Below are 26351 nucleotides of genomic sequence, written 5' to 3' on the forward strand. Positions count from 1 at the left end.
GTGTACCTCATCCGCAACATCCAACCGGTGTGTACTAATACATAAACAGTTAGGTCCATACATATTTGGACAGAGACCACATTTTTCTACTTTTGGTTCTGTACATCACCACAATGAATTTTGAACAAAACAATTCCAATGCAGTTGAAGTTCAGACCTTAAGTGGGTTGAACAAAATGATTGCATAAAAATGTGAGAACTAAAACTTATAGATAAACACAATCTCTTCATTTCAGGGGGTCAAAAGTAATTGGACAAATTAAATAATTGTAAATAAAATGTTAATTTCTAAAACTTGGTTGTTCACCCTTTGTTGGCAATGACTGGCTGAAGTCTTGAACTCATGGACATCACCAGACACTGCTGTGTTTCTTCCCGTTTAATGAGCTGTCAGGCCTTTCCTGCAGCGGTTTTTTATGCGATTATGTTTTTATTTATACTATTTGGGGAAAGATCTGATGGTTTGATCACTTTTTATTCAATTTATATTGGATGGAAAAGTATTGAAAAAAACGCTATATTTGGCAATTTAGATTTTTTTGGCAATTTAGATTTTTTTACACCATTCACAGTATGAGATATATATTTTAATATTTTAATAGTTCGGACATTTTGAAGCACAGGGGTACCTAATGTGTTTGTGTTTACCTTTCTTTATTTACTTTTATATCTGATCTAGGGAAAGGGGTAGTGGCCTATTTACCTACTTCCCCGGGCCTGCTCATGGCCGCCCCCAGCTTCACCTTCTGACATAGGATGTGGGGGAAGCCGTGAGCAGACCCGGGCCCAGACCCCCCCCCTCCCTGAGTATAATAATAGGAGACTAAGGGGAGGTGAGGGAACAAAATAAACAGTGTTACTTCTTTACGTGATGTCTGGGACATTACCATAAAGACCCGAAGCCTGTGCTGGGAGTAACATCAGATCCAAGAGAAGTAAGTAACAGTGTTTATTATGATTCTTCACCTGCCCAGGGTCTCTGATTATTACAGGGTCTGAAAAGACCATAGCGTATAGTTCATGGGCCACTGTGGCCCCTGCAACCTCTATTATGCCCTCAGTAGCCCCTGAAACCTCTATTATGCCCCACAGTGGCTCCAGCAACCTCTATTATGCCCCACAGTCTATTGTGCCACTGTGGGGCATTATAGAGGCTGCAAGGGCCACTATGGGGCATAATAGAGGCTGCAGGGGCCGCTGTGAAGCATAATAGAGGGTGCAGGGGGCCGCTGTGGGGCATAATTCAAGGGACATTTATAAAAGCATTCATTAGGCCGTTATATATATATATATATATATATATATATATATATATATATATATATATATATATGGGGTCGGGTGCATGGAGAAGTGAGGAGTCAAAAATGTCTGTGTTGAAAACTTTGCAGAGTAGTCAAGTCACAGCTGGAAGAAGTGGTCATGGCGGTCCAAAGGGAAGAGACGGGATAATGTGGGAAGTTGTCTCCTGTAAGTAACAAAATATTACTGCACTGTATTCATTGTAATGTTACCACTATCAACCCCCCCTCCCGCGCTGCCTGAGGCGGTTGATCAAAAGATGCCAAACCCCCCTACTCAGTATTCAGTCCGGGGAGGGGGGGCGTCTTTTGATTGTCCGCCTCAGGCAGCAGAGAGGCTAGGTTCACCACTGCACCAGACAACACTAGATTGATATCTCCCAGTGGATATTTGGCAGCAAACTACTATTTGGTATATGAGTGAATAATGTTAAGGCCACATGGGACTGTTACAGCAAGGCAATTCTGAAATGGTTCTCCCACTGGCCCCCACCCCAACATTACCTATTTAGGAGTCAAGTTAGTAGTATCATTGTCACCTTTGTCTGTGTTTAACAGAAAGTGTTAACAGAATCACACTTTAATCCAATAATCCTACAACCTTCATACACAATGCTTCACAGTCAAAACAGACTGACAACCATATAACATTACTTAGACTGACTATTTTGAGAAAAACATTTATTTTGTGTAAAAAAAACATTGTTCCAATAGTGCAATTATATGAGGGTTTCAAAATAATATTATTTGGTTTTGGATGTAAAATGTCTTCCATTTACAATGTATAGTGTAATACTGTGCTCAGTACAAGTAGTAGATATCCAATAGTTGTAGGGATTGCAGAGGATGGTACTGAAGAAAAGGATGCACATTCAGGGGCTTCTGTAGTATAAGTCTTCACTTTAGTGGGTGACAGCAGCATTCCCTGGACCTGGAAATAATCATAACAAATTCATTAGTGTTAAATGAAGTCTTGTGGTGTATCTAAAGTCTTGTGGGCCCTGGTTAAATCAATTGTTTGGGGCCCTCTACGTCACCTCTACCGCAAATTCTTGAGAACGATGCTTACGGGTGCCAAGAAGTTTGATCAATTTTAGTGTGGTTAGCGTAATTTGTGGGTCTCCTTGGCTTATGGGTCAAATGGAAGCTGCAATCTCAATACTGATCCCAGTGCTTATGGGCTCCCTAAGGCTCCTGAGCCCCGTTGCGACTGCACCCTCTGTACCCCCTCAAGTTACACCCCAGGGTTAAGTTGTATAGATGTAACAAGATGGTATAGATAAACCATCAGAAAACCATTCAGGGCAGTGACAACATGACATCACCACGACAGTCTCTTTGCATACAAGCAGCTGAAGCTGCAGCAATAGGAGCCACAATGCTGGAGAAACTGTATAATGAAAAGTTGTACAATTTTCTAATATACTCTGTATCAATTCCTCACCATAATATGTTCAAAGCTATGGAACCCTCTGTTTCTCATCTTAACAGCTTCCTGGGAAAGTCATATTACTATGAATATTTCGAGAGTTAACAGATGCTCACAGCTGCCTTGTTCCTCCACACAGATTCCCATGAAAAGAAAAGCATTGCTGCTTTCCAACCAGATAGGTAGAGGCAATGAGCCCAGATCCTAACTCTATGGAATGAGACAAGTACGTTGCGGCCAAATTCCCTTGTTTTGTTGGGTGTTGGCTGTAATTCTGTAATTGCAATTTCTGCAGCCCCTGTTCATATGGTGGTACACATCTGTTCATACTAGGAATTATTTATATTACATTTTAAGATAGCTGCATATTTTCTGTTTCCATCTAACTGTTTTATGCCCAACATAGAAAGTGATTTACTGAAAATATGGGCCAAGCTGCTGGCACAGAGGTTACAGAAGTCCCTGAACATCTGCACAAAGAACAAATAGGATTTATAGAAGGTAGGGAGGGCACTGACAATACGGCTCAACTAATGCATACTACAGTCTTAGTGAGGAAAACCAAGTGTTCTCTGGTGTTGTTGGGTGTTGATGGCGAAAGGCATTCAACACAGTTGAATGGTCCTTCATGAAGGTAGCTCTCTCTGTCTGTGGGATCCCAGATGCCTTCATGACAGCTATATATTTCCTCTACTCCCAACCACATACTTGTTTGAAGGTTAATGGCGCCCATTCCCAACCTTTTACTATTACAAATGGCACTAAGCAGAGATGTCCTTTGTCCTTCACTATATTTGTGCTCACACTGGAAACTCTACTACAAGCCATTTGCCAACATCCACATATTCACGGCTTCCAAGTCGGATCACATACACTTCAATCAGTGGCCTTCGCGGACAATGTCCTTTTCTTACTTACAAACCCTACCTGGGATCCTACCTGAGCTAACATATTTACTGACTCTATATGAAGGCCTGTCAAATTACAAAGTGAACTAGTAAAAATTGGCATTACTAAATATCTCAGTTCCACTTGGGACTAATAAAGCCCTCCAATCAGTCCACTAAGCCAGGCCAAGTTCCTGGACGTTCCACTCTTTTTTCATCATTATGCCCACTACCACAAATGTTCATTAGCTGTGCAAACTCTTGAACCCATTCAGAGACCACTCAAGAACTTTAAAAAAAAAAAAAAAACAACCTTATCTCAATAAAATCCAATTATTAGGAAAATTTCAAGTTTCAAATGATTCCTGTATTCTACTACCAATACTCTGTACACCAATCTAATGGAAATCAGAACTAAACATTGCATTGACTGATGAAGAAAACAAGTATATTCTTCACAACTTTCATGGTTTCACCTCCTGTGTATGGCTTCAGGAATCCCATCAGTGGCGTAATTAAAGTCTTGTGGGCCCTGGTCGCATGAGGCACACTGATGTCATTACTCTGGCTTGCTCCATGTGACTGCTGGGGTCCAATCACAGGCCCAGCAGGGACGTCTGGAGTGCATGACCTCAGTCACAGGCAGTATGAGCCCGGTAGAGGATGTCAGGAATCTCCAGTAACCCAGGAGAGGTGAGTATAAGTATTTCTTATTTTTAGTCATCTCACCTGGGCTGGCATCTATTAACAATATGTATAGCAGTCAATGAACCAGGTATTCCCCGACCTCCCATTCGGGCCCAGATGCAGTTGCATGCCCTGCGACGGGAATCATTATGCCGTTGAATCCCATTATAAGACATTATAAGACACATATACTAGATGGTATATATCCCCAGAATGGTTATATATACACAAACTAGCTGAGTTGAAGATTTGTTAGAGGTGCCAGAAACAAAAGGGATCCTTATCCAATATTTGGTGGTCCTGTGAAATGATCCAACCTTTCTGGCCTCATATCCAAGACTATATACAGAATGTTGTGGGAAGACATATCACTCTGTCTCCAGAGTTAGCCCTTTTATCCTGCCTCAAACCAGGCCTGCATCCCTCTAAATTGGCTGCAACCATCTGTGCCGCCCATACAGGTTTGGAAAGACAAAGTCAACCAATGAATGAGATTTGAGGTGATGATGAGCTGGTCTAATATGAGACACAACCTTTTCCTGAGAATATGGTCTTTTTGGCTCAGAGTGTGGGCCTCCTAAATCCACTATTGTAGCGAGTATTGCTTACTCCGAAGCATATTAATAAGCTGTCAAAATAGTCTGTAATTTTCCTATCATCCCTCCCCCTTTTCTTAACTTTCTTTCTGAAACACCTTTATCCTACATATATTTTAATTATGTGAAGTATCACTATTTTGTATAGTTATATATTTTTACTGTACTGTTACTGTTACAATATTCCTCATTGTAAATTGTCAACGCAATATATTCACTGTGTTTCCGCTTATACAGTAATGTTGGCTTTTATTATCTCTGATAAATTGTTAATGCCTTTCTATACTATACTTTGTGTCTTACCTCTAAGGGAGCCTTCACACGGAGTATACGCTCCGCTCATTCTGAACGTAAAATTCATTCAGAATGAGTGCGTAAAAACCAGCTCCCTTTGACTTGAATGGGTGCCGGCATACGAGCGCTACCCATTGAAATCAATGGGAGGTTTTTTTCCCTATTGATTTCAATGTGATACGCGCATATCAAAAATGGCATTGAAGTCAATGGGAGTCTGATTTTTACACGTGTATTTTGACAAAATCAGCTCGCGTTTACATTGTGTGAAGGCAGCCTAAGGTCTTATCTCCTCATTGTAAAACCTGGAAAAATCCAATAAACTCAGAGCAAAAAAAAAAATAGTGCTTTACTTACACTCCATTCTCCACTTTCATGCTGAGAACATCTGACATTGATGGGTATTTGTTTGACACGATCACTGAAGGCATTTCCTTTCTTCTTAGACCATTGATATTTGTTCATGGCCTCTGTAAATGTGAGGTTGTTGTACCGTTTTGGACTCTTGATTATAAAGGGCCATGATCTGCAATGAACAGCAATGCAAATGATCATGTCATTGTTCAGAAGAGTCTACGACTAGCATAAGTATAAAGTTTCCAACCTTTGTATTTGGTAATATCCATGAATATTATAGTGCCTTTATATATGTCTGCATCCTCTAAAATAAATGTATATGACCATAAAATCTGTGCCGTAGTGATCACAGCTTTGCTAACATGTTATCTGAGATCTCACCATTATGCTCTGCTCTTCACAACATATGCTTTGAATTGCCTTATGTGATGCAGATTATAAGAGGGTGAAATATCATATGTTGCAAAATGTAACATTTCACTTATGTGCAGGTGTATATTTCACTGAAGGAATCTGTGAATTTAAGCTGACGCTGGGTTCACACCAGCACCTGAACTCCATTTTCCTGTCATGTCGAGTCCGGCCGTGAGCGCCGGTGAGCGTTTTATGCGCTCCGTGGCGAAACCGTTTTTTTAAAAAACCGGACACAGATTACTGCATGTCCGACTCTGTGTCCGGTTTAAAAAAAAACGGTTTCGCCATTGAGCGCATAAAATGCTCACTGGCGCACACAGCCAGAGACTTTTCAAGCCCATTCAAATGAATGGACTTGAACCATGCCGGCAGGTTTCCGTCTCCTGCCCCTGTTTTGTGCAGGAAACCGAAACCTGCAGAACGGAGTACGGGCGCAGATGTGAATGAGCCCTTAAAATGACTGACACTTTCCAATTCTGTAAGGGTTGTCTATGCAGGAGTTACTCATTTACATAACACACTTGATAACAATACTACAATCAGAAAATAAAAACAGATTAGAAAAAAGTGATAAACTTCACTATCTAAATTAAAAAAAAAAAGACTTTGACAACTGATTTCCAGAGACAAAGAAATACTTGTATCCATAATCCACCACAATATTTGATATGGGGTACTATGTGCTTTTTCTTGCTCCAAGTACCTGTTTTGCTAAATATAATGATGAATGTAAGTTTACATTATGTACCCAGCCCATATTATATACTTACCCTCCACGCCTCTTCCTGTGAGATGGCCCCTCCTCCTCCTGAATTGATTCAGTCTGCGAGCTCTTCTTCTCATGCAATGATCCACTTCTACTGCGTATGTGTGGATGCGCAGTTGAGGTGAATTACCAGCAGCAGTGCGCACAGTGCTTGGAGAAGAGCGCGCACCCTGCAGAATCATTACAGAAGGAGGAAGAAGCGTGGAGGGTAAGTATAATGGGGTGGATGAGTAACTATACATTTTTAATTAATAATGTTATTCAGAAAGTAGGAGGGTGTTTAGATTAGTGTAGGGATTTCATTTTTAGAACCTTCCATCTGCAAAACAATGCGAATGAAGTAAACAAGTTACAGTTACCTTCTAGGTGCACTTAAGTCACTTTACCTAGCTACATGTTTTGAATAGGCTTATGCCAGACTGTTTCTGCAATGCAAGTTTGTGCTTTAGTAGCAAACCAGATAGATAGATAGATAGATAGATAGATAGATAGATAGATAGATAGATAGATAGATAGATAGATTAGATAGATAATCCCTCTTCATTGTGCATGATTTAAAGATTATTTGTGCTTTTTGTTATAAATTCGGATTGCTGTCATTCATTATCACTATGTTTTTACTTACGTGACTGGTTTGTATATTTCCTTCACTCCAATGAACTGAAGCTGCTCCTTTATTTCTGGAATACTTTCACATCGAGCAAGATTGATTTTTGGATAATAAATTAGATAGGAAAGACACATTTCATCTCTTGCACTCAGACCACCCTAAAATTTGATTGACAAGTAAAATAATGTAAATACAGAGCATGAAAAATAACATAAATATTAATAGTAAATAAAATAAAACTTGGATCAAATTTTGTTAAGGGGTCCAATTTCTCATGAAACCAATTGAAAGGTTGCAATTCACAAACTGCCACACAAAGACATTTGTAGCATATGACTATGTGACACAATTTTGTGAAACAATATTATCTTGAAAGTATGGGGAAAAGGAAGAAAGGAAGGGGAAAGGGAAGGGAACTTATCTGGTGCATGATGTTCTGCCACCAACAAAGACACCTGATGCATTTCTTAGCTAGTAAACCTGCACTAGCCTATCATCTGAGGTGTAAAGCTGCCTATCGGCACTGATGCATGGCCGTGTGGGAGAGTGAGGGAGCCCGTGTTTTAAAGCAGACTGACCTGCCCCAGGATTGAAAAACCACCAATCAGGAGGCTGGCCATGATGATGTCACCAATATGGGATGAAATAATCCATTACATTGCAATTATCTAATGGCGTGGCTACCTCTCGATGATGTAAAGAGGCCCACCTTTTTGCAGTGTTAATGACAGTTTGTCTGTATTGTTTAACAAAAAAAGATTCCTCTAGCTTCCTCTGTGAGCTGTCCAATACCTGGACAACCACTTTATTCCCAATACCCCATTCCCAAGCCAGTGTAGACCACTTGGCATTTTTATAGAAACCACTAACTGCTCATCAACCTTTTTTTAGCGTTAGCACCATAACTGAAATGGGGACAGTATGCCTTGGGCACCAGCAAATTTCTTTACAGAAATGTTCCTACAGCACACAATATAATGTACATTATATAATGTATGTATGCCTGCCACCTGTCTTGTATTACAGAAAAGTAGCACCAATTTAGGCTCATTCCTGCACTGTGGCCATAACTCAATATTAAGTCCAGTGTAAATGGGGTGGGGGTGGGGGGGGTAGAGAGATGGAGAAAGAGAAGGAGAAAATCAAATTATATTACATTTTCTTACCCATGTCATTGTGGATCTACCTTTTGTGTTGTATTGGCATTCTGTAATTAAATGGTCACCCTGGAAAAGAATAGAGAAGACTTTTGGTGTGTTACCTCAAAGTTTAAGTGTCATCCTCATATCAGTATCATTTGTTGTCTTTTCATTAAATTTGCAGACATGCTAAAGAAGTGTATTTTTCATTAATCGTTTCCCAAATCTATTGCTATTTTCTAAGTGTATGTTCACACAGTGGAAAATGCACAGGAATTCCTCTTCATTTTCTGCAGCTGGCATTTTGGCTGCAGTATAGCCACAATGGGATGCCAATGTAGAGCATCAGCATTCTGTTGCGGCATCCAGATGAATGGGCCTAAGCAGGAGGGCATCTCGACCTGCGGACCTCATGGCTGAATCCATGGAATCCGCGGCAAGATCAAGAAGGACGCTTCTTTTTTCCATGTCCTGCTGCGATCTCTGCTTCCCATTGAAAACAATGTGAGCCAGATTTGGGGAGGAATCTGCTCCAGATATGGGGGTGAAATCTGTCCCCAAATCTGTGGCAAATTCCTCTGTGTGAACTCACCCTTAGTCTCTCTGTGAGTACATATAGTTGTGAAGAAATTCACGTTCCCTAAACTGAGAATCCATCAGAAGACTATAAACTGTCATAAAGGAAATGCAAATTCACCATTTTGCATCTTATCAAGATAGATAGATAGATAGATAGATAGATAGATAGATAGATAGATAGATTATTCAATGACTTGGAATAAAATTAGATTTGTTAAGGGGAGTCTGTCACCAGAATTCAGCATATCAGCCCAGCCATGCATGTAGATACTGTACACAGTGGTGTAACTACCAGGGTAGCAGTGGTAGTGTCTGCCACACGGCGCGGGACATTAGGGGCCCAGAGACAGCCGCTACCCCTGCAGTTTTTTTCTTTTTCTTTTTTTTAATAGGCAGTTACTGGCAGGAGTTACTCCAGCCGGTAACAAGCCCTATTTACTTACTGATCCTGGCTGGGGCCGGTATCAGTAAGTGACACCGCTGGCCCCACAAACACTATTATTATACTCAGGGATCTTTTCAGACCCCCGAGTATAATGATCGGAGGCCCCAGAAAGGTAAAGGAACATAATAAATGTGTTACTTACCTTTCCACGCCCCGGGCAGGCTTCGGGTCTAGTTGTGTGACGTCCCGGACGTCACATGATCTAGGCGTGCGTCCCAGGTCATGTGACGTGAGTACGTCATTAAAAATGGCTCACACCACCGAAGACTGCAGAGGAGCCAGAGATAGTTAAGTAACAGTGGTTTTTTTATGTTTGTATACCCCCCACCCCCCGGGCCTCCGATTATTATACTCTGGGGTCTGAAAAGACCCCAGAGTATAATAATTGTTCATGGGTGTTTATTATGGGGCATAATACTGTGAGCAGGTGCCACTATGGGGATAATACTGAGTTCAGGGGCCACAATGGGGCATAATACTGTGTGCAGGGGCCACAATGGGGCATAATACTGTGTGCAGGGGCCACTATGGGGCATGATACTGTGTGCAGGGGCCACTATGGGGCATAATACTGTGTTCAAGGGCCACTATGGGGATAATACTGAGTGCAGGGGCCACTATGGAGATAATACTGAGTGCAAGGGTCACAATGGGGCATAATACTTTATGCAGGGGCCAAAATGGGGCATAATACTGTGTGCAGGGGCCACTATGGGGAATAATACTGTGTGCAGGGGCCACTATGGGGCATAATAAAGCGCTCAGGAATGCGGCGGGGGCGGGGGGTTGGTTGTGAGTCGGTCAAGGTCTTCGGTGTCGGTCAGGAAGGGGGGGGGGCATGTCAAAAGTTCGCCACGGGGCCCCGTCTTTCCTAGTTTTGCCACTGTATATATATAGAGAGAGAGAGATAGAGAGAGCAACCAATGAGAAGGTGATGCTAACAGGCAATAACATACTGGTAGAATGGTTCGTTCTTCTTTTAGATACTGGAACTCCTGGAAATTGAAGTCAAACTCATTGTCATATGCAAGTAACTTCTGCTCTTCTCCCTTCCTGAAATGTCGTGTACGGAGAACTTGTCCAGCTTGATGAGCATGAAGAAGAACAGCAAGAACATGGATTCCATCTGGTTGTTCATGGTTCAGGGCCTGATAACAATTAGAGATACATTATATCATCTTGCATTATTATATTTTGTGGCAGATATATTTATTCTTCTACAACTTACATTTTTCTACTCGAAGGCAATCAAAGCAAAGATGTGACAAGACCTATTTGTATAAAGCAGACAGATTCTCCAAATATTTCAGTGATATTTATCATTGAGAGAACACATCCCTTATTGTTAAGAAAAGATTTTCAGCTCATTGATCTCACATCTGCTCTGTTTTGCTCTGTTTGGGGGACATTTCCTGGTTAAGCCATAAAAAATCCTTTTGACTTCATTCTTTAAAACTGCCTACAGTGAATAAACTGAGGATGTTGTGGTGAGGACTATTATACACAACACTATACAATGCCTTCTTTATACACTTCCCTAATATCCTTTATTTCCACTTGTATAATACAAGTAAATATAGTATATATGATGATATTAAAGAGAGGACAGAGGAGTCAAAAGACTAAGAGGAAGCTTGGACCTCTTAGGTATTTAAAGGGGTATTCCCATCTCATGGATACTTGATTTTATACTTCTAGATTGTGTATCAAAAGTTTTCTTTAATACATTACTATACCAATGCTGCATCATTTACCTTCTATATGAAACTATTTCTCCCAAGGTTTACTCATCTTTGTGAAGGCACCCGACTTATTTTATCTATTCATTTTTTTCAATGTTTTGATTTTTTTTTTATGGTGTTAAAATGGAACAAACTAGTACCAACCCCACACAATACAGGTAACATGTTGTTTTAGATGCACAATAAACTCCGTAAAAACAAAGCCCATCAAAGTCATACAGGCACAGTTTTCCTCTACTTCCACCCAATTCTACATTTTCTAGCTTCTCAGTACATTGTGGGGAATATTAAATGGTTCCATTACAAGGTACAATTTGTCCTGCAAAAATTAATCACTTATGGAAGGCAAAAAGTAAAAAAGACAAAAATATTACAGTTTTTTGGGGAAAATAGGCATTTTTTTGCACATCAATAAATCATATGTCACAGGATAGTTTAAATGATTTTTAAGCAAATATATATTTAACTGTGAAGAACGTAATTCTATCACGATGCCCATTCAAGGTATATATGCATGTACTACAGAGACGGGCCTTGCAGCTGTTATCAAACACTTGGATATAAAGCTGGTTGGTCCCAGCCAATTTGCTACTGAGTGGCAAGGACCTGCACAGGAATCCTTACTCCAGAGGAACTGTATCACTAGACAAAAGAGGAAAATCATGGCTCATGGAGAATTTGTGATATTGAAGCAAACACCAGACTCTTTTGTGCTTGGTGGCAATACACAGCAGAACTAAAATAAGGAGGGTATATTTTAGTCTTTGCTACGAGGCTCCTTCTTTTTTATGTACTGTGTCCCATATAAAAGGCCCTTTGTCATACAGCCAATTCAAAGCAAGGACTGGCCTTTGATCTACCTACCTATTTGTTGTTATTGGGATAGCTGCAGGGTCGGACTGGCCCGCCGGAGCACCGGGGAATCCCCCGGTGGGCCCCGGGCCCCGACTATACTGCTGCTCATTTTACATAGCATAGGCAGGGGCCCGATCTTGATGATCATGGCCTGGATCGGGATGGTTAGGGGCCCGATTGGGGCCCTGACATTTCAATCGGGCCCCTGCCCATGTCAGAGGAGGATTAGGGGAGGCGCTTAGGACGGCAGACCGGGCGTTTTTTCTTTTTTTTCCTCCAGCGCAAGGAGAGCTGCCGCTCTCCTTGTGCTGGTTCAGACATCTACGTATCAGCGTAGGCGGCGTCATCACGCCGCCTACGCTGATACACAGACGTCTGAGAGAAGAGGATGCGGCAGCGGGAGCAGCAGCGCGCGGTCGGTCGGTAAGTATAACTCTTTTTTGGTTTATAATAGGCCGCTGCCTGCTGGAGTATCTACCAGCAGGCAGCGGCCTATTTACCAACTCGGACCTGTTCACTGCCGCCCCCGCTTCCCCTTGTACTTTAGGCCGCGGTGGGCGGTAGTGAATAGACCCAGGCCAGGCCGTGATCCCACTGCCGCTGATATTATACTCGGGGTCTTTTCAGACCCCCGAGTATAATAATCGGAGCCCCAGGGGAGGTGAGAGAACATAATAAACAGTGTTACTCACCTCTCCGGGAGGCTTTGGGCCTATATGGTACTGCTAGCACAGGCTTTGGGCCTATATGGTATTATCCCAGACCACGTGACGTCTGACAGATTACCATATAGGCCCGAAGCCTGCTAGGAGTAACATCAGATCCCGGAGAGGTGAGTAACAGTGTTTATTATGTTCCCTCACCTCCCCTGGGGCTCCGATTATTATACTCGGGGGTCTGAAAAGATGTCTGTGTTTCAAACTTTACAGAGTCAAGTCACAGCTGGAAGAAGTGGTCATGGCGGTCCAAAGGGAAGAGACGGGAAATGTGGGAAGATGTCTCCTGTGAGTATTACTGCACAAAATATCACATTGCATTGTATTTATTGTAATGTTGTAATTTATTGTAATGGTACTGCTAGCACCCCCAATCCCCCCGCTGTCTGAGGTGGACGATCAAAAGATGAACACCCCCCCCGGACTCAATACGGGGGGGGGAGCGTCTTTTGATCGTCCGCCTCAGGCAGCAGAGAGGCTATGTTCACCACTGGGTGAGGGTACATGAAAATGGCCGGCTACCGGCATAGCGCAGCGGCGGGAGAATGTCCCTAGCTATTTGGGCCCGCCCCCTGTTGTGAACCTAGCATAAGGCTATGGCTACACTATAACTTCTGTCATACAACCAAAGATGTGTTGCCCTGTGATTCTTTCATTCATGTTAGTGAATGGAGTCACATTGCAACCTGAGGGACCCAGTGCGACTCTATTCACTAATGTGAAAGAGCCCCAAAGGGACACTGTGATCTTTGGTTGCATGAAGGAAGTAGTAGTGTAGCCATAGCTGTTTTGCACACTGTATTGTGCGTGAAAGTGCACTTTAAACGTGCATAATGGGAAAAACTGGAGGGGCGATATTACATATGGCAGTAGGGTGGGCCCCTGGAAATAATCCCACTGGTGGGCCCTAGGCACCCCAGTCCGACCCTGGATAACTCCATTTATACAGTATGCCAGTTTTTGATACATCATCTGATGTTTTACCATCTACATATGCTATGTCCAATATGCTAATCTATAATATAAATTTGGCTATCATTCTACTTCTGTAACTCATAGAATGCTTCATAATTTGCAGATTCCCTGCTTTGCTGTTTGAGGAATAAAATGCAGTCACTACACACACCTCTTCCAAACATTCCATAGTGCAGTGTCCTTCGGAGCTGAATGCAGGCATACCTGGTGGGATCATGTGATATAGGCTGACCCAAATGCCTGCCTCTAATACACCAGCATCATATTTTCTTGTGTGGGGGGTGTAATACAGTTTAATTCCGGAACTGTCTATAAACCCTGTAATAAATAGATAGACATGTTTTAGTAATGCGCATCTGGTGATATAGCATCCTTCATACAGTATCCTAAAATGAAACAAACATTTTTATTATATATTTGGAATTTTCTAAAAATGTACCCTTATAACTAGTATCATATGTTTACTAGACCCCAGTGACATTGCATTTTTATTAAGACACAACCATTCACTATAGTAATGAATCATTACTGCAGCCCATTCAGCACATTGGACCAATAGGGATTGGTAGCAGGATCAAAGTGTTTCCGAGGAATGAGACAAAGTAGATTTGTTTTCACTTCTTGCACCTTAACACCTATCAGATCCAGTTTTGGACATTTTGGCAGGCCCCCATTTTTCAAATCTGACATGTTACCCTATATGGTAATAACTCTGAAACTCTAAAATACCCAATGATTTTGAGATTGATTTTTAGCGACATGTTGTATTTCACGTTAGTGGTGAACATTGGTCAATATTTTTAGCATAGATTGTAAGCTCTTGCGAGCAGGGACCTCAGTCCCATTGTGTGAAATGACTTTCTTTGTAATGCATCTTTCTGTCTGTATTTGAACCTTACAAACTGTATAGCGCTGCGGAATATGTTAGCGCTATATAAATAAAAAAAATTATTATTATTATTATTAGCATTCATTTACGAATAAATGGAATCTTGACGAAAATTTTAAAAAAGAGCAACATTCAAAATTTTCTGCTTTTCAGACAGTCATACCACCTAAATGAGTTAACAAATATTATCTACCATATCTCTGCTTTATGTTGGCACCATGTATTGTCCTTGAATTTGCTTTGGACCTTAGAAGGTTTACAAGGTTACAGCAATTTTCCAAATTTACAAGTAAATTTTCCAAACCCATTTCCTAGGGACCACTTCAGTGGATTTTAAAGGCATATATATGAGAAGCCCTCATACATTTTCAAAACTACACTCCTATAATAATTAAAAACAGTATTTATGAAGCATTTCTCAGGAATTAAAACAAATGGAGGTGAAATTTGGATATTTTTTCAATAAAGTGTTCATTTAGCCCTAAAATTTACACATTCACAATAGGTTAAAGAAGAAAATGTATTCCCTAGTTTTTATGCAGTTTCTTCCAATCATGAAAATTCCCCTTTTTACATACTACACCCTCAAGGAATTTATTAAGGTATATAGTGACCATTTTGAGTGAAAAATGAAAAATCGAAAAGGTATTTTTATTTTTAGAGATATGCCATTTCAGTGCCCAATCTATTGTGTCCTCTTTGTGTCAATAGAGACTCACACTCTTAAAATTTAAAGCAGGTTATTCTGGTACAAAGACATTGTGTATGTGGTATAAACTACTGTTTGAGCACACAACAGGGCTCAGATGAGAAGGAGCAGTGTGCGTTTTGGCTTTTGGGGTGTAGAATTAAAGGAAATAGTTTTTTGACACTGTGTCATTTTTCCAGACTCCTAGAGGTACCAGTAAAGTGGAAATCCTCAAGAATAGAGATGAGCGAGTAGTACTCGATATACGGTATTCAAAATACTCGTACTTGATCGAGTACCACTCGCTATTCGAATGTAAAAGTTCAATGCATAACCAGCATTGATTGGCCGAATGCTATACAGTCGGCCACTCAATGCTGGTTCTTCTCCTACCTTTAGAAGTCTTCTCCATGCAGCTTCCCCGCGGCGTCTTCCGGCTCTTCATTCACTCTGCCAGGCATTGGGCCTGGGCAGAGCCAACTGCGCATGCCCGCTTGTAGTGCGGGCATGCGCTGTCGGCTCTGCCCAGGCCAGATGCCTAGCAGAGTGAATTCAGAGCCGGAAGATGCCGCGGGGAAGCTGCAAGGAGAAGACTGCTCGGAGGATCCAGCCCGACCCTCACTCGTGGACTTGGTAAGTATAATTTGATCAAACGTTGCCTTCCCCTGAAACGAGCATTTTCCCCCCATCATCTCTACTCAAGAAGTGACACCATTTTGTCATAATGAGCATTTTAAACCCTTGAGTTTTTCAATAACTTAGTTTTCATAATAGAATGGTTGGTTAAATAAATAAAATAGGGTAAAATAGGGAAATCCCTACACTAAAATAAACTGGTTGATCCTGCCATATGCTTGACTCAAAGATTAAGCCATGCATGTCTAAGTACACACGGACTGTACAGTGAAACTGCGTCTAGCTCATTGAAACAGTTATGGTGCCTTTGCTCGATAACAGGTTATGTGTTTATGGTTTATGCAAGACATGATATGGCTAAAAAACACATTTGCCCTTACTTTATGGGAGACAAATCCCCTAAAAGATGATTATAGAGGTCACCTTAATGTGTTATGTGGGCTTACAATTACAGTCTGATCAAAATGTAAAAAGTACCAAGAACCTCAATTGCATGTATCCTTATATATAGTAGGTATTTACAGTAATGCTCTTGATGCTAACAGAGTGCTGTTTGTATTTACAATAAAGCATTTTCCTATGAAGGTGCTATACATTTACAAAATGTAATTGTTTGGACCTGAAGGAAGTTTTGCTGTTGACTGCTAACTGGACATTTGATTTTCCATACCATTCTAGTAAAAGGGAGTCTATCCACACAAATTGAGATACAAACTAATCACAGTACTGTGTAGGGCTGTCAGCACAGTTTACAATGATGTATTTATTATTCTACACAATTCTTGTAAAAATTGTCCTTTTATCCCTATGCAAAGGAGCAGAAAAGGACTTTAGAGGCATCTCTTCCATCATTAGGCTTGCTATCTTTTCTGGCTAACTACTGCTCAACTCAGCCCTGTTCATATCTGATGATGTCACTCTTCACCCGAAAGTGAAGGAAGCTGCCTTTATCTAGTTTCCTTCACTTCCAGATATCATCATCAGACATGTACAAGACAGTTAGTACTGTGTTCTGAGGCTAAGGCGAGAGATGTCAGTCAACTACCAGAGTCTAGACCTGAGCAGCGGTTAGCAGCAGCAGATATTGAAGCCCATATGCCCCTAATGCCTTTTTCTGCTCATTTGCATAGGGATAAAAGGATAATTTTTACAAGAATGGTGTTGTGGTCCAGAATAAGAAATACATCAGTGTAAACTATGTTGAAAGCTGTACAAGGCACTGTTATTCGTTTATATCTCAATTTTGTGCTGACAAGTAGGGTTGAGCGATCGTGTTCGGAAAAGATCGGATTCCGATCGGCGATCGAGAAAATTTCACGATCGCCATCAGAATTCCGAACACGATCTTTTTATGTGGGATCGAGATCGGTGATTGTTCCCACAATGCTTTGCTTAGCCTTCACACTGAGTATACGCTGTATATTTAGTGTCAAGGCTCCGCTGCAGTTCCATAGGAATGAATGGAAGCAGCCAACACAAAGCCTTAACCCCCTGCGCGCCAGCTGCCTCCATTCATTCGAATGGAAGGCTAAACTAAATCTCTAGCAGCTACTTACCTCTAAAGATGGCTCTCCGGTGCCCTCCTTCTTCTTGCCTTGCTGCCCCGCCTCCCAGGTTAGTATTTAAAGCGCTAGGTAGGCAGGGCTTGTGGCTTAGAGTGTGGGCGGGTACAGGGCGGGGAGACATGACGTCTCCACTCCCAGTACCTGCCCACACTCTCCGAACCCACCCACACTCTCCTAACCTGGCAGGGAGGGGGCAGTGAAGGAAGAAAAGCAGCGTGGAGCAGCAGCGAGGTGAAGAATGAAGGCACGGGGCACAGGACCAGCCATCTCTGGAGGTAAGTGGACACCAGGGGGGACTAAGTAGCCAGAGGATTAAAAAAAAATCCTCTGGCTACTTTAGTGATTCACTACACAGCGTGGATTCTAACAATTGTTAGATTCCATGCGGTATAGTGAATAGGATTGCTTTTAAAATCCGATCTCCGATTAATAAAAAAAATCCCATTGACTTGCATTGGGATCGGAATTGGGATCGAAATCGGGTTCGAATGAAAAATGATCGGAAATCGGATTTTAAAATCGATCCTGAAAAGTGAAGATCGGCTCAACCCTACTGACAAGTTAACGTTTGCCATTCCTATACATGTATTTTCACCTACCTGAATGTGCTCAATACGTCATAACCTTTTAAAGTACAATTTTATTGCTGTTAGTCTTCAGGCACATTTGTACAGCACAGTTTCTGAGCAGAAGTAAAACTGTAATCTTATCTTTGTGATGATAATCTGTACCTGCTGTTTCCTCCAGGCAGAGGAAGGCCAGCCCGGCCACCTTTCCTACATGCCTCCAAGGGTCTAGGTACTAACCCAACTCTAGTTCATAAATGTTTGTTACTCGTTAACTAAAAAAGTTTCAACTTGACCTTTCAACCTACTCTTGTCAGAGAATCTTAATATCCTCTATTAGACCATGACAAGCTCCATTTCATTACAATAGTGAAGCATCTCTGCTATTTAGACAAGTACATACCTAAAATGTTTTATTTAACCCTTACATGACGCAGATACTATATTTTAAATTTTTTTGTTTTCATTTTTTTTATTCTCTGCACTCCAAAAATCATAACTTTCTCATTTTTCCATTGCAAAATAAAGGCCTCTTGGAAGGTCGAGCATGATGTTAAAGGGAGCAGCCTTTATTGGGTTATTTCACTGCAATTCTGTCATCCTAACTACATCAGGGAAGACAGGCTTGCACATTCCAGTGAGCGCTCTCTATTGGTTTGCAACAATGAGGCAGCTTCTAACTTCCTAATTACATCATGGAAGACAGATTTGCATATTCTTCCCATGGTTCCTTGCGAAGTGGAGTGCTAAAGGCTTAATAAATCTCCACACACCTACAGTGCCTACAAGTAGTATTCAACCCCGGGCAGATTTAGCAGGTTTGATAAGATGCAAATAAGTTAGAGCCTTCAAACTTCAAACAAGAGCAGGATTTATTAACAGATGCATAAATCTTACAAACCAAAAAGTTATGTTGCTCAGTTAAATTTTAATAAATTTTAAACATAAAAGTGTGGGTCAATTATTATTCAAGCCCTAGGTTTAATATTTTGTGGAATAACCCTTGTTTGCAATTACAGCTAATAATCGTCTTTTATAAGACCTGATCAGGCCGGCACAGGTCTCTGGAGTTATCTTGGCGCACTCCTCCATGCAGATCTTCTCCAAGTTATCTAGGTTCTTTGGGTGTCTCATGTGGACTTTAATCTTGAGCTCCTTCCACAAGTTTTCAATTAGGTTAAGGTCAGGAGACTGACTAGGCCACTGCAACACCTTGATTTTTTCCCTCTTGAACCAGGCCTTGGTTTTCTTGGCTGTGTGCTTTGGGTCATTGTCTTGTTGGAAGATGAAATGACGACCCATCTTAAGATCCTTGATGGAGGAGCGGAGGTTCTTGGCCAAAATCTCCAGGTAGGCCGTGCTATCCATCTTCCCATGGATGCGGACCAGATGGCCAGGCCCCTTGGCTGAGAAGCAGCCCCACAGCATGATGCTGCCACCACCATGCTTGACTGTAGGGATGGTATTCTTGGGGTCGTATGCAGTGCCATCCAGTCTCCAAACGTCACGTGTGTGGTTGGCACCAAAGATCTCGATCTTGGTCTCATCAGACCAGAGAACCTTGAACCAGTCTGTCTCAGAGTCCTCCAAGTGATCATGAGCAAACTGTAGACGAACCTTGACATGACGCTTTGAAAGTAAAGGTACCTTACGGGCTCGTCTGGAACGGAGACCATTGCGGTGGAGTACGTTACTTATGGTATTGACTGAAACCAATGCCCCCACTGCCATGAGATATTCCCGGAGCTCCTTCCTTGTTGTCCTTTGGTTAGCCTTGACTCTTCGGACAAGCCTGGCCTCGGCACGGGAGGAAACTTTCAAAGGCTGTCCAGGCCGTGGAAGGCTAACAGTAGTTCCATAAGCCTTCCACTTCCGGATGATGCTCCCAACAGTGGAGACAGGTAGACCCAACTCCTTGGAAAGGGTTTTGTACCCCTTGCCAGCCTTGTGACCCTCCACGATCTTGTCTCTGATGGCCTTGGAATGCTCCTTTGTCTTTCCCATGTTGACCATGTATGAGTGCTGTTCACAAGTTTGGGGAGGGTCTTAAATAGTCAGAAAAGGCTGGAAAAAGAGATAATTAATCCAAAGATGTGAAGCTCATTGTTCTTTGTGCCTGAACTACTTCTTAATACTTTAGGGGAACCAAACAGAATTCTGGTGGTTTGAGGGGTTGAATAATAAATGACCCTCTGAATAAACTTTTCACAATTTAAAAAAAAAAAAAAAAAAAAAAAAAAAACATTCTTTTTTGCTGCAGAGCATTTCACACTTCCAGGCTGATCTACAGTCCAAATGTCACAATGCCAAGTTAATTCAGAATGTGTAAACCTGCTAAATCTGCAGGGGGTTGAATACTACTTGTAGGCACTGTATATGGTGGTCTCTCCCTAAGGAGTGACAATATCCCCTTAACCCTCTCTAAGCCTCTCGCCTCTACCAGGTTATAGTCCTCTCTACATCGAGCTGATGAGATGCAAGTACATCGGAATGGCCATCCTCGATTGAGAGACTATACCTGGTAATAATCCCGGCGTCATTGCAAAATAAAGGCCTCTTGGAAGGTCGGGCATGATGCTAAAGGGAGCAGCCTTTATTGGGTTATTTCACTGGAATTCTGTCATCCTAACTACATCAGGGAAGACAGGCTTGCACATTCCAGTGAGCGCCCTCTATTGGTTTGCAACAATGAGGCAGCTTCTGACTTTCTAATTACATCATGGAAGACAGATTTGCATATTCTTCCCATATTTTATGGAGGTGAGATATGGAAAATTTTGCTTTGTTTACATTAGAAATAATTTCATTAGGGAAAAGGGGCAATTTGGGGGATTGTGTTTATTTTTAATACTTTCGAATATTTAAAAACATTTTTATGTTGTCCTACTAGGTTACATGAACCAGAGGCTTTTTGATACACAAATAAACACTACATATTCATATATTGCAATGTATACAGATTGCCAGTTTATCTAATCGATCTTGCCAGCGCCTTTGACATGATGTTTTAGTACATCATGCAGCAAGTTTCACCGCTTCAATATGCAATATTACATCATGGTGAGAGAAGGGGTTAAACATCATTCCACTTTGAATGTAATGCTTGTGGTAGGTTGCACTGGTATGGTCCAAGCCTGGAAGCATATTCAAAAAAGTTCTCTGCTCTCCAACTTGTAGGATGCTTATTAGAATCATATTAAGCATCCTACAAGTATTAAATAATTTAAACAAAATTTGCAGAAATCAATACTGCAAGTACACGTAAGATACTTTTGAATATATCCTATCAGCCTGATATGAGCTGACATAGGTTTTTCTGTCTGTTTCCCTGTTCCTCCTCACTCTGCTAAAACAACTTTCACTTTCCCTCTGTCTTGAGATAGACTGCAGGTCCAGTGGCGTAACTACCGGGGTAGCAGAGGTAGCGACTGCCACAGGGCCTGGGACATTAGGGGCCTGGTGACAGCCGCTACCACTGAATTTTTTTTTTCTTTTCTTAATAGGCCGTTACCGGCTGGAGTTACTCCAGCCGGTAACGGGCCCTATTTACTTACCGATCCTCTTGAAGAAAAAAAATAAAATATATAATAATTTGAAATCTTTGTAAAAGTCTTTGCATTACCTCCCTGTTGAAGTGCATTGTCATAATGGACTTCCATAAGAACATATGTTGGGTCTGTTGGTGTTCCAATGGATAGGCCAACATGAGGTGGGTATGTAAAACCCTGTAAAGAAGAAAAAAGAAAGCAAAGAAAGAAACTGTAAGAGTAACACTAGACTGCAAAAGAATGGTTGTTATGAGTAATGTGGTTTTCTATTCTATAGGACATGTGTGGTATTCTCTCTTGGGGCAGCTTCTTTTTTATGAACTATATCGGTTTGGGGGGGGATGATGCTTATGTCTGGCCAGTTTGTTATTCGTGTATCCTATTTTTTATGTATTGTTTTTATGTATATTTGTTGAAGGAATGTCTGAAAATACGTTCAACAAAATATACTTGATTAAAGAAAAGATGCCCCACATGGGAAACCCTTTTAGTGAACAACATAATAAGTGAAATGCGGACATGTAGATGTTAATCTTAAAAGAATTTTTAATATTATATAATTTAAAGGGATTGTACAGGAATTAAAGCAATCCAAGGGGCACCTGGGGAAGGTTTACATTAAAAAAAAAAAAAAATGCCCACGTGCTCCGTTGTCAGATGTTAGTGTCTGTTCAGCCTCATGCCAGTGTAGCAATGCTGAATGTCCTGTGTCTTACGTGACCACTGAGACCCATCAATGGCCACATCGGTCACTAATAAGGAACCGGTGATATATCTGGGTGACGTCACTGGTGCAGTCACTGCTTAGGCTCAGGAATTCTGGCAACGCATCACTGCCATAAGACAAAATAGACACCAACAGCAGACAACAGAGTGCTGGGTGCTTTGTTTTTGAAATCTCCCCCGTGCTGCCCTACAGGTTGCTCCAATTCCTGGACATCCCCTTTGAGCATCATTGTGATATGTGACATAATGTGGTATTTTTTAAACCAGGGTTCTAAGAACAGAGTTTACTATCCAGTGTTCATTGTCAGACAATATGTACTTAGTGCTGCAAACCCTTCTCCTCACTACACTTAGGGCAGCTATCAGGGGTACATTTTTATTATGATGTATGTTTGAAGGTACAGTGTGAATAGTTTCTGGTAACTTTATTAACATTACTAGTCTGATTATCAAAAACAGAAAAAGTATTATATTTATTACTATGTATTTATTTCTGCTACTCACCTCCCCACCAATCGCCCAAGCATAAAGGACTGTTTCACATGTAAGAAATACATCAGGCATATTGGGGTGATAGCATTCATGTCCATATTCAAGTACTGTGTCACCAGCGTCTCTTTCACATTCATATAGCAATATATGATGAACCAAGCTCTCGTGACCTTTCTGTATTAGTGGTTCAACCTAGAAAAGCCATGCAGCTCCTTTAGTATGAATTTTGTGATATACAACAATAAAATAACAGCAAATACCATAGATCATGAAGAAATGCTTAATTTAAGAACAGACTGATTTGATTCAAGCACCATATTCACACATGAGTTTTCATTCTGGTTCCATTGCTTGTTTGTAATTTGAAGTATGTTAAGCGGAATAAATGAATTTTTGGCACATCATTATACAAATGTAATCTTCAGTGAGTTTGTCCAAAGGGAAGCAGATGTTACAAATCAAAACTGGTAATGAAATGAAGACAAATAGTGTCAGAAGTCCTTCAGTACACAGCAAAGCATGTATAAAAGGGGTTTTCCGGAAAAAAAATGTTTTGTTTTGTTTTAAAAAGGTCTGTTACTGCTATTATAGGTTAATAAATGCACACAAATACCTTTAACAGTGTTTTGAGTGATTTCTGGGTGTCTTTGCGAGCTCCTGGCATCTTCTGCATTTGTTTACAGGATGCAGCTTCCTGCTGTGCAGTTTCCACACTAACCCCTCTCACCTTCCCCCAACTGTCTCACATTCTACCTCCCTCCCATACACCCCCTCCCTGTCACTCTATCTATACTGCCCACTACTCGCCTTTCCCAACTAACTCAGCCCACCTTCATACCATATCATTATACTTACCTCTCTTCCTTCCAGGCTACCACCTGTGGGATGGCCCCTCCCTCTTTTCTGACTGCGGACGGGACAATAGTCCCAGCACTGCTCTGTACTCTGCAGCTGACGATCCACCTCTACTGTGCAGGCTTGGGAGCTGCTCACACGACCAAAGTAGAAGTGGATTATCGCCTGCAGAGCACAGAGCAGCGCTGGGACTATTGCACATACTGGCAGCCAAAAAAGGGGGAGGAGCTGTCCTACAGGAAGAAGCCTGGAAGAAGAGAGGTAAGTATAAAGGAGTGGATGTGGAAAGGGGAGGAAATAGTAGTGACGTTCTGTTTCTGGAAACTGGGTAATGGATCGACTCCGAGTAACCAGAAAATTTCCCTTGGGTAGTCACATGACCATCCGAGGGATATGGGTAAATGTGCATTTTTGATAAATTATTTAATGTAGAAAGTGGGGGGAGGGTATTTAGATTAATGTAGGAATTAAATTTTATCCTGGACAACCCCTTTAAGTAACAAAACATTATGGGTAACTATGAAACATTATGGGTATGAAGCAAAAAGAATGAATGAATGAATGAATCCGCCAGACCAGTGTAAATGAATAAATAAATCATCATTGGTCATGAGTCATTTTTGGCTCACCAACAGTATTTACAGAAAAAGAGGCCACCAAATTGTGAACAGGTTTGTATATAAAAGCTCCAGTGACTCAGAATCGCTTTCATGTTTGCTCAGTATTGTACATAGACAAGTGAAAATTGCTTTAATATACTAATTCCTTTGGGCCATCAGTAATACCCAAAAAAGGACAAAAAACACAAATGGCAAGCATACATGCACAAATAAATAGTCAACACTTACTTTTTGGTTTACTTAGTCTCACAGTGTTCTCTTTTGTTTTACTCAGAATTGTATTCATCTGCGCTATGGCAGATTTCACATGTTTATCATTGCTAGCCTTGCTACATTGCTATTACAATACAAGCAGACAACTGTGTTATCAGGGGGCGCCAAACACCCACTCGCCACTCAAGCATGTGCGACCCTGGATGTGATTCCGCTTTCACACTCACCAATCGTATTAAGATACAAAGGAGTGTAACTACCCCAACATCCGCACAACCACACCAATAGCTGCCACTACCTGTCCACTTATGGTAGAAGAGACATCAATATATCCAAACCACTCACACCAGAGAGAAATAGACCTCTCTTTAAGCCTGGCCATGGAGATTATCAGAAGGATTGGATAGATGGCAAGCTTGTTTGCCTCTCTAGGTATCTGACAAAGGGGGTCCTGTCCACGATCTATTTATGAAGTACCCCTAACCTTTCTGAAATTTCCCATCTGTGACGGGGCTGGCTAATTACAAGCACCAAATCAAGATAGATATGACCTATTTTAGGAATACAGTATGTTGTATGTCCTTTGTGAAGGACTTTCCTCTCCACTGATTTTTGGCAGATTCTGCTGCAGGTCTGCCAAGGAAGACCATTTTTAGCAGCTTTCAGATGACATGATAGCGGGTGGGGTTTTTTTGCACCCATAGTACAGACAAAACACCTGCCTCCCATATTACGCCAATCTGTAATTGGTCCTAGTTATCACATTAGTTAGGTATGGAGATTATAATTATTCATTAGAGTTACAGTTTTTATAGGGGGATAAAAAATTCTATTATTATTTCAACCCCTTATTTCCTTTGCTTGCATAAAATTGGTAGCCGAATTTCTACAATTTTAACGTTGGGTACGAATACATCTTTTGCTTCAACTACAGCCACAAGTGTTCAATTGGGTTGAGGCCTGTAGACTGGCTAATACAACCAGGTACATGCATAGTTCCTATTATTCTTACACAATATTATTATCATTAATTATTATTATTATTATCATATGAGCAGCACGGTAGCTTTAAAATTTTTTAGGGAACCTCAAATTGTTTGTGCTTGCTTTGTGGATCTTTCAACAGAATATAATTGCTTACAGCAACCCATATTCTGTCAATGCCCTTAATAAAAATGTTATTTCAAAACCCCGTCCTTAGAATCGTATGTCCGCTGACATCATACAGATATAAGTGGATGCCTAGACTCTCTTGTTGGATCTGCAGGTCTATGCCAGGATTTTTTAGTCATCTGGCTGCCCAGCAGGATATGATAATAATAATTCTCCTACAGCTACATGGTATATTTCCAAACTATTATTGGATTAGAGAATGTCTGTTCATCCAGTGCCCTAATTCAACGTTTAAAGTAGGTCCAGCAATGGTTTTCTATTTTAATGGTGTTGAAATGAGCATGGAACAGTTTATACAGAAGACAATGTTACAGCTCCTTACTGACTGTCCAAGCATGAGAACAGAACATGGACTGAACTATTTGTTGCCCTCTGCCAGTCACAGTGACTCAGTGGAACACTTTTTAACTATTTATAGATTTTTTTTTTCTAATGTAGATGGTGAGCCCCATATAGGGATCACAATGTACATTTCTTTTCTCCTATCAGTATGTCTTTGTAGAATGGGAGGAAATCCACGCAAACATGGGGAGAACATACAAACTCCTTGCAGATGTTGTTCCAGGCGGGACCTTGCAGATGTTGTTC

General features: G+C 41.2%; 1 protein-coding gene across 2 annotated transcripts in view; it reads right to left on the reverse strand.

Annotated features, from left to right (window-relative positions):
• Positions 1-2062: 2062 nt before the first annotated feature.
• MOXD1 (monooxygenase DBH like 1) overlaps positions 2063-26351 on the reverse strand; it is a 57595-nt gene continuing 33306 nt past the window's right edge. For both annotated transcript variants that reach the window (XM_075266627.1, XM_075266628.1), the window contains exons 5-12: positions 22915-23094; positions 21759-21861; positions 13944-14110; positions 10461-10652; positions 8508-8567; positions 7357-7499; positions 5552-5720; positions 2063-2232 (exon numbers count right to left, since the gene is read on the reverse strand). In XM_075266627.1, the coding sequence (XP_075122728.1) occupies positions 2077-2232; positions 5552-5720; positions 7357-7499; positions 8508-8567; positions 10461-10652; positions 13944-14110; positions 21759-21861; positions 22915-23094 (1170 nt within the window). In that variant the 3' untranslated portion in view covers positions 2063-2076. The remainder of the gene's footprint in view (positions 2233-5551; positions 5721-7356; positions 7500-8507; positions 8568-10460; positions 10653-13943; positions 14111-21758; positions 21862-22914; positions 23095-26351) is intronic.

Source organism: Leptodactylus fuscus, chromosome 3 (assembly GCF_031893055.1).
Source record: "Leptodactylus fuscus isolate aLepFus1 chromosome 3, aLepFus1.hap2, whole genome shotgun sequence".
Lineage (NCBI taxonomy): Eukaryota > Metazoa > Chordata > Amphibia > Anura > Leptodactylidae > Leptodactylus > Leptodactylus fuscus.